The sequence below is a fragment of the Hemicordylus capensis genome, chromosome 6, assembly GCF_027244095.1.
Source record: "Hemicordylus capensis ecotype Gifberg chromosome 6, rHemCap1.1.pri, whole genome shotgun sequence".
NCBI lineage: Eukaryota > Metazoa > Chordata > Lepidosauria > Squamata > Cordylidae > Hemicordylus > Hemicordylus capensis.
Genome location: NC_069662.1, coordinates 140,955,530 through 140,977,077, shown reverse-complemented (window position 1 = coordinate 140,977,077; position 21,548 = coordinate 140,955,530). Strand labels below are relative to the sequence as shown.

The window sequence follows — 21,548 nt, the reverse complement described above, 5'->3', positions numbered from 1 at the left end:
CCTCCTAAAGGGCTGTCGCCTAGAAGAAGGAGCTGACTTGTTCTCTGTTGCTCCTCCTGAGGGCAAGACTAGAATCAATAGGTTGAAATTGCAAGGAAGTAGATTTAGGCTAGACATGAAGATGAATTTCTTAACTGTAAGGGCTTTTTGAGAGTGAAACAGTCTGCCTCATGTAGTGGTGGGCTCTTCTTTACTGGAGGTTTGCAAACAGAGGCTGGGCAGCCATCTGTCAGGGATGCTGAAGCAGTTTCCTCCCCTCAGCAGGGGGTTTGGACTAAGAAACCTCTAAGCTCCCAAATATATAATTCTATGATGCTATTTAATTGTTGGTTGGTTGATTGGTTGGTTGGTTGGTTGGTTTTACATGTCTATACTGCCCCATACACAAGTCCCTGGACAGTTCACAAAAACACAAACAATTAAAACAACACAATTAAAACAGTTTAAAATAAAACTCTAAAAACTTAAACTAGGGATGTGCACTGAAGCAGCAGTTTGGTTCGGATCAGAACCAAATTCAAAATGAACCTCCCCAGTCTGCAAACCAGTTTGCTAGAACTGGTGGCGGTTTGTTTAATGCTGTCAAGCCAGGTTGAAGTAATTCGGCCCGGTTCTAGTGCTTTGCTTCAATCCAGTTCAAATACTTGCAGTTCAGGCTGAGCTCTGGTGGGCCAAGAGGGGCCATGGCTGCCACTACTCAGCCACCACCAGAGAGCTGCCACCATAGCCCACACTGCCACAGTGGGTAGGATACCCTCTCACCTGCCCCCCGAACCCCTTTTTAGATAGGGAATCCCCCTCTGCTTGTAAAGGGGAATCCTTATCCGATTCCCCTTTACAAGCAAAGCACTCAAACTGGTAGAACTGGGTTGAACAGGTTTGATCTGAACCAGGCCTGGTTCGTTTCAAACTTGGAACAGCCCCATCTTTTGGGGGGCCATTCCAGTTCAAGCTCGAACCGATCAAACCAGGCGGGTTCAAATCAAACCAGGTTCAATTTGAACTGGTTCAGGACACCCCTAACTTAAACTATAAAACTATGAACAAAAAGCCTGACTAAACCGGTATTTCTTCAGGTCCTTCTGAAAAACATCCAGATTCTATAAATCGGTGGTTCTCTAATTTTGAATTTATTCCCAGATAAGTACGCATAGGGTTACAGCTTTTCAGCCATGTTCAACTGTTCAGTTGACTTCATAATCATTTTCTTCCTTTTTTTTAGCTTACTTTCCAGTAGACTTATGAGATTACCTGGCATTTCATGTGTCCATCTGTTCATGTGTCTGTGTGTCTGTGTGTCCATCAACTTTGCAACACCTAGACCAATATGAACCAAATGGGTATAGTTGTAGGGACACAAAGTGACACCTCAATGGTGTAGTTTGTGATGATGTCATCCACCCCATTTCAAGATGGCAGATGTGTAAACATTTGAGGTGTAAGTGGGCTAACCTGTGAACCGCCTAACCCATTTGAACCAAATTTGCTACAGCTGTAGGGACACAAAGGGATGCTCCAATGGCGCAGTTTGTGATGATGTAATCCACCCCAATTCAAGATGGTAGATGCATGAACGTTTGAGGCGCAAGTGGGCTAACTTGTGGAAAGTCTAACCGATTTGAACTAAATGAGGTACAGTGGTAGTGAGTGACACACAGGGACACCACAATGGCATAGTTTGTGATGATATCATCCACCTCAGTTCAAGATGGCGGATGCGTAAACTTTTGAGGCGCAATGGGCTAACTTATGAACTGCCTATCCAATTTGAACCAAATTTGCTACGGCTGTAGGGACACATATGGATGTCCCAATGTTGTAGTTTGTGATGATGTCATCCACCCTGATCCAGAATGGCGGACGAGTGAACTGTTGAAGCACAAGTGCACTAACTTGTGGACTGTCTAACCAATTTGAATCAAATTTGGTACAGTTGTAGTGAGTGACATACAGGGACACCTCAATGGTGTAGTTTGTAGTGATATCATCCTCCCTGATCCAAGATGGTGGACACGTGAACATTTGAGGTGCAAGAGGTCTAACTTGTGGACCTCTATTTGAACCAAATTTAGTCCAGTTGTAGAGATAGTGAGAGGAAAGTAGGCAGATTAGTTCTTCTTATTAGAACAACTTGTTTTTCCTGTGGGATTTCTATCCCATATAAAATGGGATAGTTTAGAGCATCTCAGCTTCTAAGTGTGATATAAATCAGCTTCTAAGTGTGATATAAATCATGGGATAGTTTAGAGCATCTCAGCATCTCAGTGTGATATAAATCATCTGTCAGGACAGGAGGTCACAACAGGACCTGCCTTAAAACCCAGCACCATTAGGGAATCCTTGGAGGAGTCAGAAGAAGGCAAGGCAGATAGTCTGTGTAGATTGAGAGTAGGATACTTACCAGAGACATCTCAGTTTGACTAAAACAGGTGTGGCACCTGAGAAGGTAAGGGGGAAAGGAACATTGCCAGGCAAGGGCATTGCTGAGGAAGAGGAAATAAGAAGTAAAAGGGAAGAAGAGGAAAAGGAGGAAGAAAAGGGTGGAGTAAAACCCTGCATAAATACAGTAAAAGATACCAAGCTGATGATGATATTAGCTCATTCAGCAATCTGCATGCTCCCTTGCGGATTAAGAGGGCAAATAACTGAGCAAGAACTGGATCGGAGGAGGACAAGAATGCTAGACAATTTCCTCCCTGACAACTCTGAGACCCACAAGAATCAAATCATTTGATTTTTTTTTCTTCACCTGGGGCCTTCTGCATGCAAAGCATCTGCTGTACCACCATGATGTGGTCTGGGACACCCTCGCTGAATCAATTCAAACTGTGTTTACAGTACTTATTTATACCAACCTACCAACTTTTCTCACAGTTCACTATAGAGGCACTATTTGCTTTGTAATCTGTAGATACTGTCTTAATGATCAAGAAAGACACGAATCCCTAAGATAAAAGGGCTGAGGAACAGTCACTCTTTGAATGGCTTGTCAACAAGAGAAAGCTCAAACAGAAGTATCTGATGCGCAGAAGCAACACCAGTTATTCTGATAGATTACACTGTTTGTTTGTTTCTATTTCAAATGACTTTGTCAGCCTAAGAAGGAAGGGTTAAGAGGAAGGTCAGATTTAACTGGCAGTTCCAGTAAAGGCCATGACAAGGATTTATTTTTTTAAACTAAATTTGAAATCCATATTCCTCTCCTTACTATAACCCCTTTGAAGAATGAACCTTAAAAGTAGCATGGTATGATTTAGCAATTGATCTTCTGCACATATCAATGGAATGTGACTTCCAGTGGAAAAGAAAAAACATTGCAAAAAAGACATATACTAAGGTCATCATCCAGGTAAAATTAGGTTTTTATAACTGTCACATCTGTCAGAGCATTCACGACATACTGAACTCTTCCTCATTGGGCAGAGTCAAAAGCCCTATTCACATATTACATTCAACAACTGTACAAAAAGCATACCACATACACATGTACAGATCTGTACACAGGTACAGTTACTCACACATTATGTTGAACATAGCAGGCATGGCAGTAAACTTCCTGTCTGTACCATGCACTTGAGGGACTTGTACCCAGGTTCAATGTTAACATGTATTATACAGTTATTTGCACAAACACATGTATGGATGAAAAGACATCTCCTTCAGCTTAATGTCTGAATAGGGTTAGGGTGTTTGACTTTGGCTAGATTTCCTCCCCGCACCCCCAACTTATTGCTAGACTGTTGTGAATTAGCTGTGCCCCTTAAATTCTCCTTGAAGCACACATTGTATAGAGATGTGGGCTCTTCAGTGATAGCCTCTTTCATCAAAGTTGGGCCATACGCTTGATATCTTTTTGATTGCACAACCTACATTTTAAAAAAAATTTAAGGGAATGGATGTAGATCAGGGTGGGATAGTAGATAAGAGGCAGAGGAACAAGTGTTGACCCATTTGGGAAAGATCCCCAGAACACTGAAATGTACTCAGCCTTGGATGACTCATGGAACATGTACCTAAATTCAAACAGCATATGCTGCATTGTTCTCCTGGTCACTATCATATTTTTGCTTTGTCGGGACCTTTCACTCTCTTCCCCAGCTATGGTTATGTTTGCAGGCCATGGACACTTAGAAGTATTTGCAATGAATCAATGACCTGTCTTGTCTTGCTGTACTGCTCATTTGACCTTTTGTTATCTGGACTGAGACCTAGGAATGTGTGCAGGTACATTGTGACAGTGAAGCCACCTAATGGCGCAGTGGGGAAATGACTCGATTAGCCAGCCAGAGGTTGCCGGTTCAAATCCCCACTGGTATGTTTCCCAGACTATGGGATCGGGCAGCAACTATATAGGAAAGATGCTGAAAGGCATAATCTCATACAGTGTGGGAGATGGCAATGGTAAGCCCCTCCTGCATTCTACCAAAGACAACCACAGGGCTCTGTGGTCGCCAGGAGTCGACTCGACACCGACTCGACAGCACACTTTACCTTTTCATTTTGACAGCACTTAAAATAGCATGCTTGGAAGAAGGTGGTGAACCCTCTCATTCAACTTAGCACAGTGCAAAAATGTGTATGTGGAAATTGTGCAAATTAGTTGGTATTTTTATTATTTCTTGTTTACACAGTCAGACAGGTGTTATTGACTGGTTTGTTTTATCCAGACATCGAGTCCATCCCAAGGGCCTGGGATGCCAGAATTTTATTGTCAATGGTTATACAGTAGATATCGTCGCAGAATATAGGCTGTTCCCAGTAAAGCTGCTTTTTGTAATTGGCTGATGGTGATTTCTCTGGCCCCTATGGTGTTGAGGTGCTCTTCAAGGTCTTTTGGAACTGCACCCAGGGCGCCAATTACCACTGGGATTATTTTGGTCTTCTTCTGCCACAGCCTTTCAATTTCAATTTGTAGATCTTTGTATTTGGTGATTTTTTCTATTTCTTTTTCTTCTATTCTGCTATCCCCTGGTATTGCTATGTTGATTATTTTGACTTGTTTTTCTTTCTTCTCAACTACAGTGATATCTGGTGTGTTGTGTGGCAGATGTTTGTCTGTTTGTAGTCGGAAGTCCCATAATATTTTTACGTCTTCATTTTCTTCAACTTTTTCAATTTTATGGTCCCACCAATTCTTGGCTACAGGTAGCTTGTATTTTTTGCAGATATTCCAGTGTATCATCCCTGCTACCTTGTCATGCCTTTGTTTGTAGTCAGTCTGTGTGATCTTCTTACAACAGCTGATCAGGTGGTCCACTGTTTCATCTGCTTCTTTACAAAGGCAGCACTTGCTGTTTGTTGTGGATTTTTCGACTTTTGCTCTTATTGCATTTGTTCTTAGTGCCTGTTCTTGTGCAGCCAGTATTAAACCCTCTGTTTCTTTCTTCAAGTTGCCATTCTTAAGCCATTGCCAGGTCTTGGTGATGTCTGATTTTCCACTTATATTGTGTAAATATTGACCATGCAGGGGCTTATTTCTCCATTTTTCTGCTCGGTTCTTGACTTGTTCTTTCTTGTAGGCCTGCTTTGTTTCATTGGTGTTGAATAGTTTCTCGTTCTTGACCATTTGAAGTGCATCTTCTTCACTGTCCCTTATATATTCTTCAAGGCCTCTTTTCTCCTCCTCTACTGTTTGATGGACTTGCAGCATTCCTCTTCCACCTGAGCTGCAAGGGAGGTATAGCCTATCTACATCACTGCGGGGGTGCAGAGCATGATTGATGGTCATGATTTTCCTGGTCTTACGATCTAGCGTCTCTAGCTCTGCCTGGGTCCAGTCTACAGTATTATTCCTGCAGTGTATCTAATAACAGGTATAGCCCAGGTGTTTATGGCTTGTATGATGTTCCCGCCATTGAGTTTGGACTTGAGGATTTTTCTAACTCTCCTGATGTATTCACTTCCAATTTTTTTTTTTAACTTCAATGTGTGCGATGTTATCAGCCTGGAGAATGCCCAAGTATTTGTAAGGTTCTTTCTCTTCCAGGTTCTTTATCTTGCTTCCATTGGGCAGTTCTATTCCTTCTGTTTTTGTTATTTTCCCTCTGTTCATTATTAATGCAGCACACTTATCTAGTCCAAACTCCATTGCTATATCGCTACTGAATATACGGACAGTGTTTAGCAGTGATTCGATTTCTGACTGGGACTTTCCATACAACTTCAGATCGTCCATGTACAGCAGATGGTTGATTTTACTGGATGTTTTAGATGTTTGGTATCCGAGGCTTGTTTTGTTTAGTATTTGTGAAAGTGGGGTCATGGCGATTACGAACAACAGAGGGGATAGTGAGTCCCCTTGGAAAATGCCTCTTCTAATGCTAACCTGTCCAAGTGCCTCGCCATTGATTGTTAACTGTGTACTCCACATGCTCATTGCTTTTTTAATAAATATCTGGATGTTTTTGCTGACACCAGTTGTTTCTAAACATTTTAGTATCCATGTGTGAGGCAATGAATCGAAGGCGTTCTTGTAGTCAATCCATGCAACACTTAGATTTGTTTTTCTTCTCTTGCAGTTTTCTAAAATCATTTTGTCAATCAGCAGCTGGTCTTTTGTGCCTCTGGTGTTCGGGCAATTTCCTTTCTGTTCAACTGGAAGCTGTTTGTTAGTTAATAAGTGTTGCATCACTTCATCTGCTATTATTCCAGTTAATAATTTGAACATGGTTGGCAGGCAGGAGATCGGTCTATAATTACTTGGAACTGCACCTTTTGCTGGGTCTTTCATAATGAGATGAGTTTTGCCAGTTGTTAGCCATTGTTCAATATCACCGCCTTTCATAATGTGATTGAACTGTTTTGATAGTTGTTTATGAAGGCTTGTTAGGTGTTTAAGCCAGAAGCCATGCAGTTCATCGTCGCCTGGCGCAGTCCAATTTTTAATTTTCTTTGCTCTTTCACTTATTAATTCTGGTGTTATTATTAGATCTTGCATTTGTTGGTTACATTTTTTGACCTCTTTCATCCAGCCTGCTTTTTTATTATAATCTATTGGATTGTCCCATAATTTCCACCAGAATTGCACTGTTTCTTCTTTATTTGGTGTTTCTACGTTTCTTGCAGTTTCTCCTTCTATGCTTTGGTAGAAACATTATTATTATTATTATTATTAATAATAATAATAATAATAATAATAATAATAATAACAAGTGCCCCAAACTTTCATCTCTGGGCATTTAACAATAACATAAAACAAGTTAAAACACATACAAAAACATAAAACAAATTAACAGATTTTAAAACCACCCACAATTTAAAACCTTGAAAATTTAAAGAACTGAGAAAGCTTGGGTGACGAGGTGGGTTTTCAAATGCTTTTAAAAAATTGTCAGGACAGGGGAAACATGATAGAGGTCTATAAAATCATGCATGGTGTGGGGGAAAGTGGACAGAGAGAAATTCTTCTCCCTCTCCCATAACACTAGAACCAGGGGTCATCCCATGAAATTGATTGCCATTAAATCCAGGACCAACAAACAGAAGTACTTTTTCACACAATGCATAATCCATTTGTGGCATTCTCTGCCACAAGATGTGGTGACAGCCAACAACCTGGATGGCTTTAAGAGGGGTTTGGATAACTTCATGGAGGTCCATCAACGGCTACTAGTTGGAGGGCTATAAGCCACCTCCAGCCTCAAAGGCAGGATGCCTCTGAGTACCAGTTGCAGGGGAGTAACAGCAGGAGAGAGGGCATGCCCTCAACTCCTGCCTGTGGCTTCCAGCGGCATCTGGTGGGCCACTGTGTGAAACAGGATGCTGGACTAGATGGGCCTTGGGCCTGATCCAGCAGGGCTGTTCTTATGTTCTTATGTCAGCCACACCAGAAAATAAATGAGTTTATTAATGAATTATACCTGAGAGATCTGTAACATATGAACTCAAGCATCGTGCAGGTACAACGCCTGGGCTGATCAGCTTCTGCAAAACAGCTATGTCTTCCTCTTTCTCAGGCTCCAAATCCTGGGACTCAGACTCCAGGCACTGTCATTGCTCCTGCCACCTCATTGCCACACAACAAGCTGAGCTTAGCTCTTCTAAAGCAGGTTTGGCCTGAGTCACTACGCCACCCTCTCTTGACCCCGCAGAGCTCTGGGTGGCCAAGGCAGGCAGTCCTTCAATGGCTTGAGCCGATGTGGGTGGAGAGAGATGTAGCAAGCATGGGTGGTCTGCTTTGCTACACAGGGTTTGCCCTGATTTGCATTTGGATGGGTGACAACATGTGAGCACTATCTGCTGTGAGATATTCCCCTTAGGGGATGGGGCTGTAGCTCAGTGGTAGAGCATCTGTTTGCATGAAGAAGGCCCCAAGTTCAATCCCTGGCATCTCCAGATAGAGCTGGGAAGGAGTCCTGCCTAAAACCTTGTAGAGCCACTGCCAATGAGACTAGACAATACTGACCTAGATGGACCAATTGTCTGACTCGGTATAAGGCAGCTTCCTATATTCCTATATACCTTTCCTGCCATTCCAAAGCTCTGAGAGGCTGGTCTATGGAAATACCATTGTCACTTAACTAATAGGAACTCTCCGGGGCAGTAGACACGATCACTCCTAAGTGTCCTGATCTGCTTTAAAAGTGGTATACAGAGGAGTTATAGGGTCTGAAGCAGCAAGGTAGGTGACTGGAGCACAAGTGGAGAAGAACTTGGCTTGAGTGAGACAGGACACAGCATAGAGTGCATTTGAAGGTTTCTGTGGAGGTGGTGCGTGCAGCAAGAAACCAATTCTGGTCTGCACACATTGTTTCTGCGGGTTCACGTCCAGCAGAGCTGTCCCGGGTTGTGAGGAGTTTGCTTTGGGCTCCTTCCAATTCAGACCAATCCCTGGGGACTATGTTCTGCTGCAATGCTTTTAATTGATTCTTTGTGGACAAAATCTCCTATATTTGGGCCAACTTGAACTCCACTGTTCCTGCAGAGTCTATTAAGGTGGTGTCCAGCAATCCCTCTTGCAGTATTGGATTGGATCAGTTTCAATCTGTGATGCTTGATGACATGGACAAGCTTCTTGCGGCGGTGCGGTCTACCACTTGTTCTCTGGATCCTTGCCCAACTTGGCTGCTTCTATCTAGCAGGGAGATTGTTAGGGATGGCTTAGTTAATATCATTAACTCATTGCTGAGGGAGGGTAAAATGCCTCCTTGTTTGAAGGAGGCAATGATTAGACCACTTCTTAAGAAGCCTTCCCTAGATCCGTCAGTGATGGATAGTTATAGGCCGGTCGCCAATCTCCCATGGTTGGGCGAGGTGATTGAGAGAGTGGTGGCTAACCAGCTCCAGGTGGTTTTGGAGGAAACTGATTATCTAGACCCATTTCAAACTGGCTTTAGAGCAGGCTATGCGCTTGAGTCTGCCTTGTTCAGCCTGATGCATGACCTTTATCGGGGAATCGACAGAGTGAGTATAAATCTGTTGGTTCTTTTGGATCTCTCGATGGCGTTTGATACCATCAACCATGGTATCCTTTTGGATCGCCTGGGGGAATTGGGGATAGGCAATCTTGGCTGTTCCCCCAGGCTTTTATTTGATTGTCTCTACTGCTGCTCTTTTTACTCTGTATTGCTTTTGTGCTGTTGTTTCAAATTTTTAATCAGATTTGTTTTATATTTTTAGCTTAATATTTTAATTGTGTCTTTTTTACAATCTTGTTTTTAAATTTTGCTGTAAACCACCTTGGGATTGCCTTAATGAAAGGCGGTATATAAATATAACAATCACCCAATCAGAGGCACTGCTTTGCAGTGGTTCCACAGGCAGATTCCAGATGGTGGAGCTTGGTGACAATTCCTCTTTAAAACAGGAGCTATTATATGGAGTCCCCCAGGGCTCCATTCTGTCACCAATGCTTTTTAATATTTAAATGAAACCGCTGGGTGATGTCATCTGGAGATTTGGTGCAGGGTGTTGTCAGTATGCTGATGACACCCAAATCTATTTCTCATCATCATCATCATCATCATCATCATCATCATCATTTATTGGGAGCAATGCTATTTATATAAAACAAATATGGACCTGCAACAAAATGTTGCAGTATATCCCTGGTGTGCATGTATTACCTGAGTCTATGCCTAGTCATGGTGAAAGTTGTAGGCACCTTTCCCACTAAAAAGCAGAAGAGTCCATGACTTTTCGAGGGAGTATTCTTCAAGCTGAGAAATGTCCCTCTGTTTTTTAATTCAAACCCTCCCTCCCCCATTCCTAGTCATTGAATTCCATTAGTTCTGGCCACCTGGTTGTTTGTTAACTGCCCTCAGAGTCTGCGAACATTCCATTCTATTGAGTTACATTGGGGCAGTTGTGGGCATTGTCAGGCGGGTCCCCCCCCTTTCAGATTTTTGTGAAACCAATGTATCTGCAGGTTACCCTAAGTCTGCTGGTACCTCCCTCTTGCCTGTAGGTGCTCCGGTTATGTATCCATAAGAATCATAACATTTATAGCTCTTTTGGAAATAGATATAAAATGATTGTGCTTTGATTCGGTCATTAATTTGCATTAGGATTACTGGCTAATAGCCAGATTAAATTGCTCTTGAGTAATCCTATTGAAATTGAGTAGTCCTTTAGCATAATTCCTGAGTAGTACTACTGAGTAACTTAATTCAGATCAGATGTCACCCACTCCTGTGCATGTATTTATGGAATGAAGGATATCTATAACCATCTTTTTGTTTTAACAGTTCTCATTATGGTTACAGAAGTTACACCACCAAGAGTGGTTACAGAATGTTAAGGGAGAGTAAAATTTTATTAAACTCTGACTTTATATTGTTAAAAGGGAGATGAAAGTTCTTCCATGAGAGTTTTGTCAGAATGTTCCACTCAGCATTTCCTACCCCTAACACATCCCTCTATTACTTTTGTTCTCCAAAGGTAAGCATCAAAACAGATGTTTTCAACTCAGCATTCTGCTATTAAAACTTTTTCATCAGCAAGCAGGAAGATGACTTTTTCTGCCTGTGTCCAAATAAATATTTTAATGTTTGCCAAAAGTTTTCTGAGTACCTAAGAACAATCATTACAGGGATTTTTTAAAAAAAAATTCTGTCCGGTACTGTAACTTTTGTCTGTTTTTTTAATCAAATGTTGAGTTGCCATTTAATTGCTATATTGATCATAATGAAAACACTGTTAAACTTCAAAAGGGCTAGCACTCCTAGCATGACACCATTGTCGGGGCTTGGAGGATTTGTAGAACTTTGGCTTCTGATTTTTTCTTTCTCAAAAGAGCTTCTTCTTCTTCTTCTTTTTAAAAAGTAAACTGGACCCTTTCCTCCAGCATAGGAATGTCAAATCCTAGAGCTGCTGTGACAGTATCTTATTGAAACATTATAGTGATAACTTTATCAGCAGTATGTGACATGGGGTGGCACCAGCCCGCAACATGTGCTCTTGTCATAGGTCTCTACAAACATTTCAGATAAATTGTTTGCTTGTTTTGAAAGAAAGCCGATGCCCCTTAACACTCATATCTGCTTCTTCTTGGATTTAACTTTTCAAATATAGTTTCCCTCCCAGTAGTTTGCACTTTAGCTGGGAGCTAAAAGCCAGGCTGGATGACAAAACTCACACTTAACATTACTAGTGACTCTTTAAATGGAATTTTTCATTCAGACTTTGACATTAAACTAGAAAGGCCTTTTGGCTGTGACCATACAAGCATAATAAATTGTGTATGTTTGTGATACTGAATGAATCTTGCCCATATGCTGCACTGCAAGGCTACATGAATGAAGCATTTACCAAATCAGGCCCACCACATTAAACAGAAAAACAATCTTTATTCATGGTAACTTATCAGTTTCAATTAATCAACCTTAACAATGGAAATTCTGATGTGTTCAAGCAACTTGAAAGCAATAGGTCATCTCCAGGGCAGCCATGTTGTGTCTTTGTGCCGATGCCTTCAAACAAAGCAACATCTCCAATAAATGTCCATATACAATTCCATATTGCCCACATAGGCACTTTTAAACATCTAAGCACACCTCGGCGTCTAACACACCCGCTCTGCAGATATGTACCACATTTGCTTGAGATTTTGCTGTCCCAAAAGTAATTGTTTTCTAGTAGTTTTGGAGCTCCGTTAAGTTCAAACAAAAGGAAAAGACATTTCCATTGGGTGACCATCCTTTCAGTTTCTCTGCTGCTATGTGAATAAGCATTGTGCAAACCATTCCAGTGGTATTGAAAGGGGGTAACCATTGGTTTGATTTGGTTACACGGTTTCGTAAAGCACTCCCTCCCACTGCCTTAGGGTCTGTGAAAGGTCCGTGACCTGTTTAGAACTGCCAAGTGAAATGTCATGTCGCCCCTCCCAAATGGGAGTATCTGCATTCATTTGATCAGTATAAAAAATGATTGGGGATGGCGAGATCAGTGCTTTTGAATTGCAATTTATAGCAGTTTACAAAAATGCACATTGTTGGAAAAGAAAACATGGAAGTGTTTCTTTCTAAATTACATTACCTGTGAAATGTCATTAGTCTTTTTAGGATATTTGCATCCAATTTTTACGATGAAACTCAGGCTTGAGATGAAGAAACTGACTTTTTCTCCCATTGTGTCAATTCACTCCTCTTGTTGTTCTGCATTTACTTTTTTGCACCAAGATATCTGGGGAGTGAAGTTTTATGCCTCTTTGTATATTTTCTTGTTTTAGTGCTACCTTCTTTACAATCTTTCCTGCATGGAATTTCCCCAGAATGATGAGGATGATGAATTTTTCTTCTTAGAGCATGTGCAAAATTATTATTGAAAACATTTCCCATTGATTCGATATATATTTCTGTGGCTGTTAATTTGCTGCAAGTGCAAGTAGATTGGTATTTTGCATAACTCAGCTCTACCCTGTAAAATCTCCCCCCCCCCCAAGATGGTCAGGCAACTTTTAAAAGAATTTGTGTATTCTGAACAAGGTCTCATTTGTAAATGAATTGAAATTGTTTGGTATAATATTCTATGAAGGAAGAGGAAGAGAGGATGCAAAATGTTTTATTTGCCGGTTGTAACCTATATGTTCTATTTACATGATGGCATATTTAATGTAATTTCCTACCTATATTACAAGATAGTCTGCTGCATTTTTGTAAACCAGTCTAGAGGGCTAATGTTGCAGATGTGGAGGCACCAGCATGTTCCAAATGGCCTTTCAGCAGGAGGCTAGAGCTGGCTTCCCTCCTTTCCCTGCCAAAGAATGAGAGGTTTGCTTGTCTGACCTCCCATTGGAGATGAAGACTGGTTATTTATAGGGATTCTCTCAGGGACGCCATGGGCACCTGCTTCCCAAACTCTGGAAGGTTCATAGTAGGACAGCAGTATTTCACGAACTGCTGCATTGGTGACATCACCTGATTAACTGCTACGCCTCAAGACGTAACACTTTCCACACAAACAGCAATATATGGGTGAACAATAAGAGGTTTGCACAGCAGCTGGAATGGAAACCCACATGTAAATTAACGCAGCACGTGAAAGGAGAGCATCAGCCCTTGTTTCTATGGTGTTCCCCTCTGTATGAGGATTTTCAGCTGGATCCACAATAGGGTGGCCACTTTTTAAACTCTGACAAGTTTCTGTGCTCTGAACAGCTGCATCGGGCAGAAATCCAACAAGTGTCACTTTTCCCAGCATGGAGGGCAGTGACAGGTGAAAGCTGCACTTGCTGAACTTCTGCCTTTCATGCAGCTCTTAATGGCACAGAGACCCTGGCAGGAAAAGGTGTCGATCCTAATCTCACAGCATTGTAGGTCAGGCTTTTGCTATGTCTATTGAAACTTCACCCTTCTGCCTGTGCCTGTTATAAAAGCCACTTCACAAAATCCCCACACAGAGGCTTCTTCCGTGTAGGAATTTTGTAGCAGATGAACTAGCCCAAACTTGCACCCGCATCCTAAACATATTACTTCTATGCAAGTCCCACTGGTTTCAGTAGAACTTGCTGCCATGGAGGTTTAAGCTCCGGTTGTCATATGGCACTGTTCATGCCCAGACCCTACACAGAGTCAAGTGAGGTGTGTGTGTGAAAGAGCTTGTGGAGGGAGAAGAGGAGGTCAGGCACCTAAGCACAGATCTGTGCCTTGAAAGGGAAGGGAAGTGACTCCACTAGATTTCCCACCCCTCTCCTTGAGGACTGTTAGACCTGAAGAATTTACATAAGCACACAAGAAGAGCCCTGCTGGATGAAGACCAAGATCTTTCTAGTCCAGCATTCTGTTTCCCACACTGGCCCATCAGATGCCTCTGAGAAGCCCACAGGCAAGAGGTGAAGGCAGGGGCGTAGCTAGGGGAGAGGGGGCCCATGTTCATCCCTCTCTCTGGCGGACCCCCAGAGTGAGGGAGATAACAGAGAAAATAGGGAGGAGTGGAGCTAGAGGGCCCTCAGGAGCTGGGGGCCCGTGTTCTTTGAACCCTTTCGCTCAATTATAGCTACGCCCCTGGGTGAAGGCATGCCCCCTCTCCTGCTGTTGCTACCCTGCCACTGGTGTTTCAAAGATATCCTGCCTCTGAGCCTGGAGGTAGCCTATAGCCATCCAAACTAGATAGACCTCCATGAATTTGTCTAAGCACCTTTTAAAACCATCCCAGCTGGTGGCCATCACCACATTCTGTGTCAGATAATTCCATAGACTAATCATGCCCTGTGTGAAAAAGTACCTCCTTTTGTTGCTCCTAAATTTTCTGCCCCTCCATTTCATAGGATGAGCTCTGGTTCTAGCGTTGTGAGAGAGGGAGAAAAACCTCGTCTCTGTCCACTCTCTCCACACCATGCATAATTTTATAAACCTCAATCAGGTCTCCCCTTAACAGCCATTTTTCTAAACTAAAAAGCCCCAAATCTTGTAGCCTTATCTCGTAAGGAATGTGATCTAGTGGTCCCTGATCGTTCTGGCTGCCCTTTCCTGCACTTTCCCCAGTTCTACAATATCGTTTTTATAATATGGTGACCAGAACTGTACTCAGTATTCCTAATGTGGCTGCACCAGCTTCTTTGTATAACAAATTATGAGTGCAGTCCAGCACTTACTTAGGATTAAGTACTTATATCAATCTATTGTAATCCCAGGTAATAGCCAGTTGGATGTACAGGTGGACCTTGAATCAATGGCAATGGAAGGGCGCGTTGGGTTCCTGCAGGGCAAAAAAATGGCTCAAAAAAGGCTAAACGTGGTGAAAATAATTGAAATAAAGTGCTGTACCATGCTCTGTGGGTCCCCAGCTGTCCAGCAATGTCCCCTACCAAATGCGGAATTTTGCCAATTTTTCTGTGAAAAAACACGGGAGGATTTTTTTCCTCCACAAAAGAGTCACAAAATGGCTCTGTTTAACAAAGTGGTGGCTGGAAATTACCTCGGAGGTCATTTTGGGCCAACCTGATACCACAGATATGCAAAAATCAACAATGTTTTGCCACATACACCAAGGCTGGGTGTCAATTGCACCAGACCGTGGATATGCAGAACTGTGGATGTCCGGACCGCGATTAACAAGGTCCACTTGTAATGGAAAGAATGTAGGATTTGGACTGGGGAGACTTGAGTTCAGATCTGTCCTTGGCCACACATTTCATTGGGTGATGATGTGGGTCAAGGCCTCTCTCTGCCTAACTTTCCTTACGGGGTTGTTGTGATGGGAACCCTGTTGTATTCCTGCCTGATTAAAAGCACAGTATCGGGTGGGCGGGGGGAGTGGTGACTCTGTATATTCAAGGGCAGTTGCTTTTGCTCTTTTGCCTGTAATTTCGCAAGTACAGAGATGGACAGAATGCTGATGGTCTTTCAAGCCTATAGCCAGAAATGTTGCGGTAGTAAGTATAATGGTACATTATAGCTCTTTTCAGTCAATGTAGGATTTCAGAAACCAAAGGACTAGAGGTTAATAATATGTTTAAATTAAACGTATTGATTTATTTAGTCATTTTGGATCATATATAACTGTGTTTTTCATTGCAAAACCTGGGAGCCAGTGGTGGCTCCCATCACCCCCATCTGTGGCTCCCTAATTACCATATTTACTCAAATAGAAAGTGACTCTGATTTTAAGATGATGCCTTAAAAGACAGAGGCTAAATAAAGGTTATACCTGAATTCCCTCCCCCCCCCCCCCACTGAAAGAAAGAGGACTCTGCATTTAAGACAAACCCCTTTTAACAGGAAAGAACTGGGGGAGAAACCTCTTCTTGGATTTGGGTAATTATGGTATTTCTTAGGCCCGTGTGAAGCTTTGGCCAAACCTGAATACTCTTCACAGCCCCGCTTGGCACTGTGTGGAGTATGGCTGACCATTCCCACCATGCTGAGCTGCACTTTGCCCAGTGCCAGTGGATCCACCATCTTGGGCCTGAGTCGAGTGCTTTCCCCATAGAGTCCCAAGAGAAAAGCTCTAGGAAGGATGACGTTTCCCAGCACTCCATGCACACCTTCCAAGATGGCGATGGGGCTTGACAGGGCTCTGTTTCTCCTCAAGGGACCCTCCCTGGCTCTGAGAAAAGTGCAGCACTGCATGGCGCTCAGTGCAGCAGGAAGCACCACACACTCAACGTAAGAAACATGAAATGCCACATGGCTTCTCTTTGAGAGGCTCAGGCCCCACTATTGGTACAGCTGTGGCTGTTGTGGAAAGAATGATGTGGTTCCTGGGTGGAGTATTGGGTGCTGTGGCCAGAGTAGCTTGGCTGCCCAGGAGGCCATCTTGAACCTCCACGCATTGGCCCATCTAGACCAGGGATTCTCAGCGTTGGGTCCCCAGATGTTATTGGACTTCAACTCCCATAATCCCCAACCAAAGGCCACTGGGACTGGGGATTATGGGAGTTGAAGTCCAATAACATCTGGGGACCCAACGCTGAGAATCCCTGATCTAGACTGGCATTGTCTGCATTGACTGGCAGCAGCTCTTGATGGATTCGGAGGAGGGGTTCTTCCCTGCGCCTACCTGGGGATGCAAGGGAGATTGGACCTGGAACTGTCGGAAGTGCAAAGCAAGTCACGAAAGTAGGGTCCCTCCCCAATCTTGCTTCATCTTGGCTGCTTGTTTCTAGTGGTGCAATTGCGCACTGAGGTGTGGGTGGTGTTGGTTTTTACAGGTAATCCCAGGGAGACAGTAGGCCACATGCTACCATTACTATGGAGCCCATCATCAAACTCCATGCTTCCAACTCCAGCATGCACACGGGAGGTTTTTACACCCTTCCTCTCCCTTTTTTCCTATTTCAGAGTCTACGGATGAAGACTACTGTGAGGAACAGCCGCTTATGCCTTCACCTGGCTCTTCTGTGCCCTGAAAGTGTGCTAGGGGCCACCTGCAAGATGAAAAGAAAAAGAATGCCGCGGCTAGAAATGAAATTCACTGCCATCTCTCATCTCACACAGAAGATCCCCAGTCCAGCTGCCCTGTCTGTAGAGGGTGAACACTTGCTTTATCCTACAGACCTCTGGGGGACTCTGAGCAAAATAGGCGACACCAGAAACCACCCTGTCCTGAGCGTCCCAATCATGAAGTATGGTCGAGATGGAGATTACTGGTTTTAATGGTGCCTGATTTTGCTCATTCCCTGCAGAGAGTTAGTTTGGAGTTACTTCATTTTTATTTTAAAACAAAATGTTTCCTGAATAAAAAGGTCACATCAGCCACATACACCAGCAGTCCAATAATTCTGGGCCACTACATTGCAATTCCTTAAGGTTAAAAATTTGATTAGGAGCTGGGCCTGGACTCTGTATATCCAATTTTTGCAAGGTTAAATCTTGTCATCAGTAACTCGCAGTTTGGCAGCTAGCATAAGTTATAAACTTCCCTTTTATAATGACACTATAGTGACATTGTTGTCACTAAGTAAGGGTAACTCAGGCTGGTTCACACATTCATGTTCCTAGTTTGAATTCTTAATGACTGGCAGCTGAATGTGTGAAGAAATTCTCTTGAAAAGTTGGTTTGAATGTTTTCTCTCTTGGATCTGAGATGGCCCATTCACACATTTAAGTTATCACTGGGTGCTGTAATTATCAAGTGATGAACATGTATATGTGAACCAGGTCCCACTCTTCACCCTCCTTCAGGTGTGACCATAGCCCCATTCAGACATTATGCTGTATGAGTGTACATGTGTTTGTGTGAATGAGCGTACCTGTGTTCATTTTAAAAGTGAGCCTAGATACAGGCCCATCAAACACATGGGACAGATAGGAAATGTACTTCCGTACCTGCATTCGACATAACATGTGAATAACTGTACTTGTGTATAGATTTGTAGCTGTCTACACTGTGCATTCATTGTACATTGAACATACGTGCCAATGAGTGTCATATCACCTTGTATGTAGGGGTGTGCAAGCTGGCTCCGATCCAGCCAGGCTTGAGTTTGAGCTGGCTCTTCTTGAAGGACTCGGTTAGAACCGCTGTGGCCGTGGGGGGGTGGGGGGTGGCAGCCCCACCCCTACCAGCCTCCCACTGGGTAGGCAGGGCTGGTTTGGGTTCAGTTTGGGCCTCTGCACAGGCATGGAGGTCACTAAAATGGCCTCCCCGTATGTGCAGAGGCCCTTTGCGTGGTCATGCAAATGGCATCTGCGCATGAAGGGGGGCCATCTTAGTGACCTCCACGCCTGCTCAGAGGCCTGAACCAGCCCTGCCTACTTGGGGGAGGCCGATGGGGGTGGAGCGGAGCCCCTCCCAGTGCCACCAGTGCTTTAAAGGTAATTTTTAACTTCCCTCCCACACCTCTAGGTTTAGGCAAGCCCCACTGCTCCCCACTTTACTGGCCAAGCAGAATCCTTACAGGTTTCCCCTTTACCAGTAGATTTCCGAGCCTATCTAACCGGCTCGGTCAGAATCCCAACCAGATCCGGTTTGAGTGTGCATGGAACTTGGCCGGGCCAGGCTGGCTCGAATCCGGTTCGCATTTGAGCCGAGCCGGCATCTCCCGTTTTTATGGACATCCCTGCTCGGGAATTGCTTACTAACCCACAGTAGTACTGAGGGTAAGCCAGCTGTCAGCCTCCTCTCTAATGGTTACCTGCATGCACAGAATCAAATCTGTTTAATCATTCCATCGGTTTTTAACTTTGTACCTTGGCAACATATTCAGTAGATACCAGCTTTATACTCCCAATCAGGACTTCAAGCAATGTAAATACTTTTTCCTTGAATATATGTAAAGGTAAAGTTGTGCCCTCAAGTCAGTGTCAACTGCTGGTCACCACAGAGCCCTGTGGTTTTCTTTGGTAGAATACAGGAGGGGTTTACCATTGCCTCCTCCCACGTAGTATGAGATGATGCCTTTCAGCACCTTCCTATATTGCTGCTGCCCGATACAGATGTTTCGGGGATTCGAACCAGCAACCTCTTGCTCACTAGGCAAGTCATTTCCCCTCTGTGCCATTAGGTGGCATATGTAGGTGATAAAGATAATGCTTATGAAGCTCTGCTCAGTGGCTTTCCTTGGCCCTTTCATTATGGAAGCTTAGGATGGTCATATGGTTACCCACACCCATTTATCCTCACAACATGGAGGAGGAGAACTTGTCTATGGGAGAGAGATCTTGTCTATGGGAGAAGAGCTGGTCTTGTGGTAGCAAGCATGAATTGTCTCATTTGCTAAGCAGGGTCTGCCCAGGTTTGCATTGGAATGGGAGACTACAAGTGAGCCCTGTAATATATCCCCTAGGGGATATGGTTGCTTTGAGAAGAACATCTGCATGTAGAAAATTCCAAGTTCCCTCTCTGGCATCTCCAGGTAGAGCTGGGAAAAGACTCCTGTCTGCAACCTTGGAGAAACTGCTGCCAGTTAGTGTGTAGACAATACTGAACTAAATGGACCAATGGTCTGACTCAGTATTTGGCAGCTTTCTATATTCCTAATAAGCCTGTGAGGTAGGTTAAGAGAGAGTGACTAGCCCCACCCACTAAGTTCCAGGGGTGAGGGGGAATTTGAACCTGGGTCTCTGCTCCTAGTCTGATAACCACCACATCCTACTAAAGCTTAAGGAAAGGCAAACTCAGCTCTCCAGCTGTTGCTAACCCACAACTCCCATTACCTATGATGTGAGTTGTAGTTCAGCAACAGCTAGAGCCAAGGTTTCCTACTCCTGGCCTAGCTACAACCAACCATCTTTCCAATACACCAGGGAATCAGTTTGAGGACGTCCAGGTGAAAACTGGGCTCAGTCCCTGTGTCCAGAGATGCAATCTAGGTAATTTTGGAGTCTGGACCTAAAGGCCTTTGGAGCGCTCTCCCCCCCGCGCCCCCCCCCCACTGGAAGTTAAGCATCATTCCCCTATACACACACACACACACTCACACACACAGTGACACATGAAGTATTTTTAACACGGTTCTTGAGGGCACAAACAGCAACTCCAGAAGGTAAGAATGTTTAACAGGTATATTTATGCAGATATGCATTAGCAAAAACATTTCAGCACATAACTTAACATATTCCCATCCCACTCCCCCGCAGTCTCTAAAGCACTTGGCACAGGTCACAATCACATTCGCCTGCCCCACAGAATGCGGATCAGGAGTGACCACACCACCCAGGACAGACTAAAAAGGATTGCGGGGGGGGGGCAGGGTGTGTGTGGAGGCCCTGGACTGCAGCCTGGAAGTCCAGGGGTAAGAGTACCACTGCCTGCATCTCCTGTCTGAAACCTCAGAGAGCAGCTGCCAGTCTGTGCAGACTATGCTAAACTAGTGGAACCAACAGCCGGACTCGGTAGAGCAGCTTCCTAATGTTCAGTTCTCCTTCTTCTCCAGAGGCACACTTAAGGAATTCTCCATTTGGAAGTGGGAATCGCTGAGAACCACTGAGAGCAGTGCCTGCCCCGTATTAATGACTCCGGGGGGAGCTGTAAGCGCGGGTAGCTGCGGCAAGAAAATAATCAGAGGCGCGGTGGAGGAAAAGGGTTTCCCCGGCGCCCATTCACACCATAATGGGCCGCTGCAGCCCGGCCATTCTTCAGGCGCCTCTCGCTCTTTCTGCTCTGTGTGCCACCGACGCTTCCAAAGGGTTGTTGCCCTAGAAACTCGGCCTTCAGGCTCCGGCTATATATCAACACCCTCGTTTTAGCAGTCCCCTGGCTGAATTACAGGGACACAGTTTGGCGCTTCTTTCAAACTTCCTCCCATCACTTGGGCCAAAAGAAAGGAATTTTTCTCCTTTAGAAATGAATTGGCTTAATTAGTAAGTAGATTAATGGCAATGGCTGGTGAGTTGGTTTCCAGCAGAGTTTCACCAGAGAGGGTTAATCGGAGTCAGGGCTGGAATCTTTCCCAGAACTGGCGGCCAGCCATTTTCCACCAACCAATCAAGCCCAGAAACAAACGCCTCTCGCGGGACCTACTGGGGGAAAACCAGGGCCGATGGGTTTGCTTCTGAGAGCGAACAGCCACGCCGCTTACACAAATGACTGGTCCACTGCCTGCCCAGAGCCATTGCGCAGAGACTGCTTTTGCCTGACATCGGGACATAGGAAGCTGCCATATACTGAGTCAGACCATTGGTCCATCTCCCTCAGGATTGTCTATACAGACTGGCAGCGGCTTCTCC

At 44.1% G+C, this 21,548-nt stretch overlaps 1 protein-coding gene across 4 annotated transcripts in view; it reads left to right on the top strand.

Annotated features, from left to right (window-relative positions):
- C6H10orf67 (chromosome 6 C10orf67 homolog) overlaps window positions 1-17,638 on the top strand; it is a 91,004-nt gene extending 73,366 nt beyond the window's left edge. For 3 of the 4 annotated variants that reach the window (XM_053258884.1, XM_053258885.1, XM_053258883.1), the window contains one exon: window positions 17,220-17,638. In XM_053258884.1, the coding sequence (XP_053114859.1) occupies window positions 17,220-17,287 (68 nt within the window). In that variant the 3' untranslated portion in view covers window positions 17,288-17,638. The remainder of the gene's footprint in view (window positions 1-17,219) is intronic. The other variant, XR_008309401.1, reaches the window with a different exon arrangement.
- The last annotated feature ends 3,910 nt before the right edge of the window (window positions 17,639-21,548 follow it).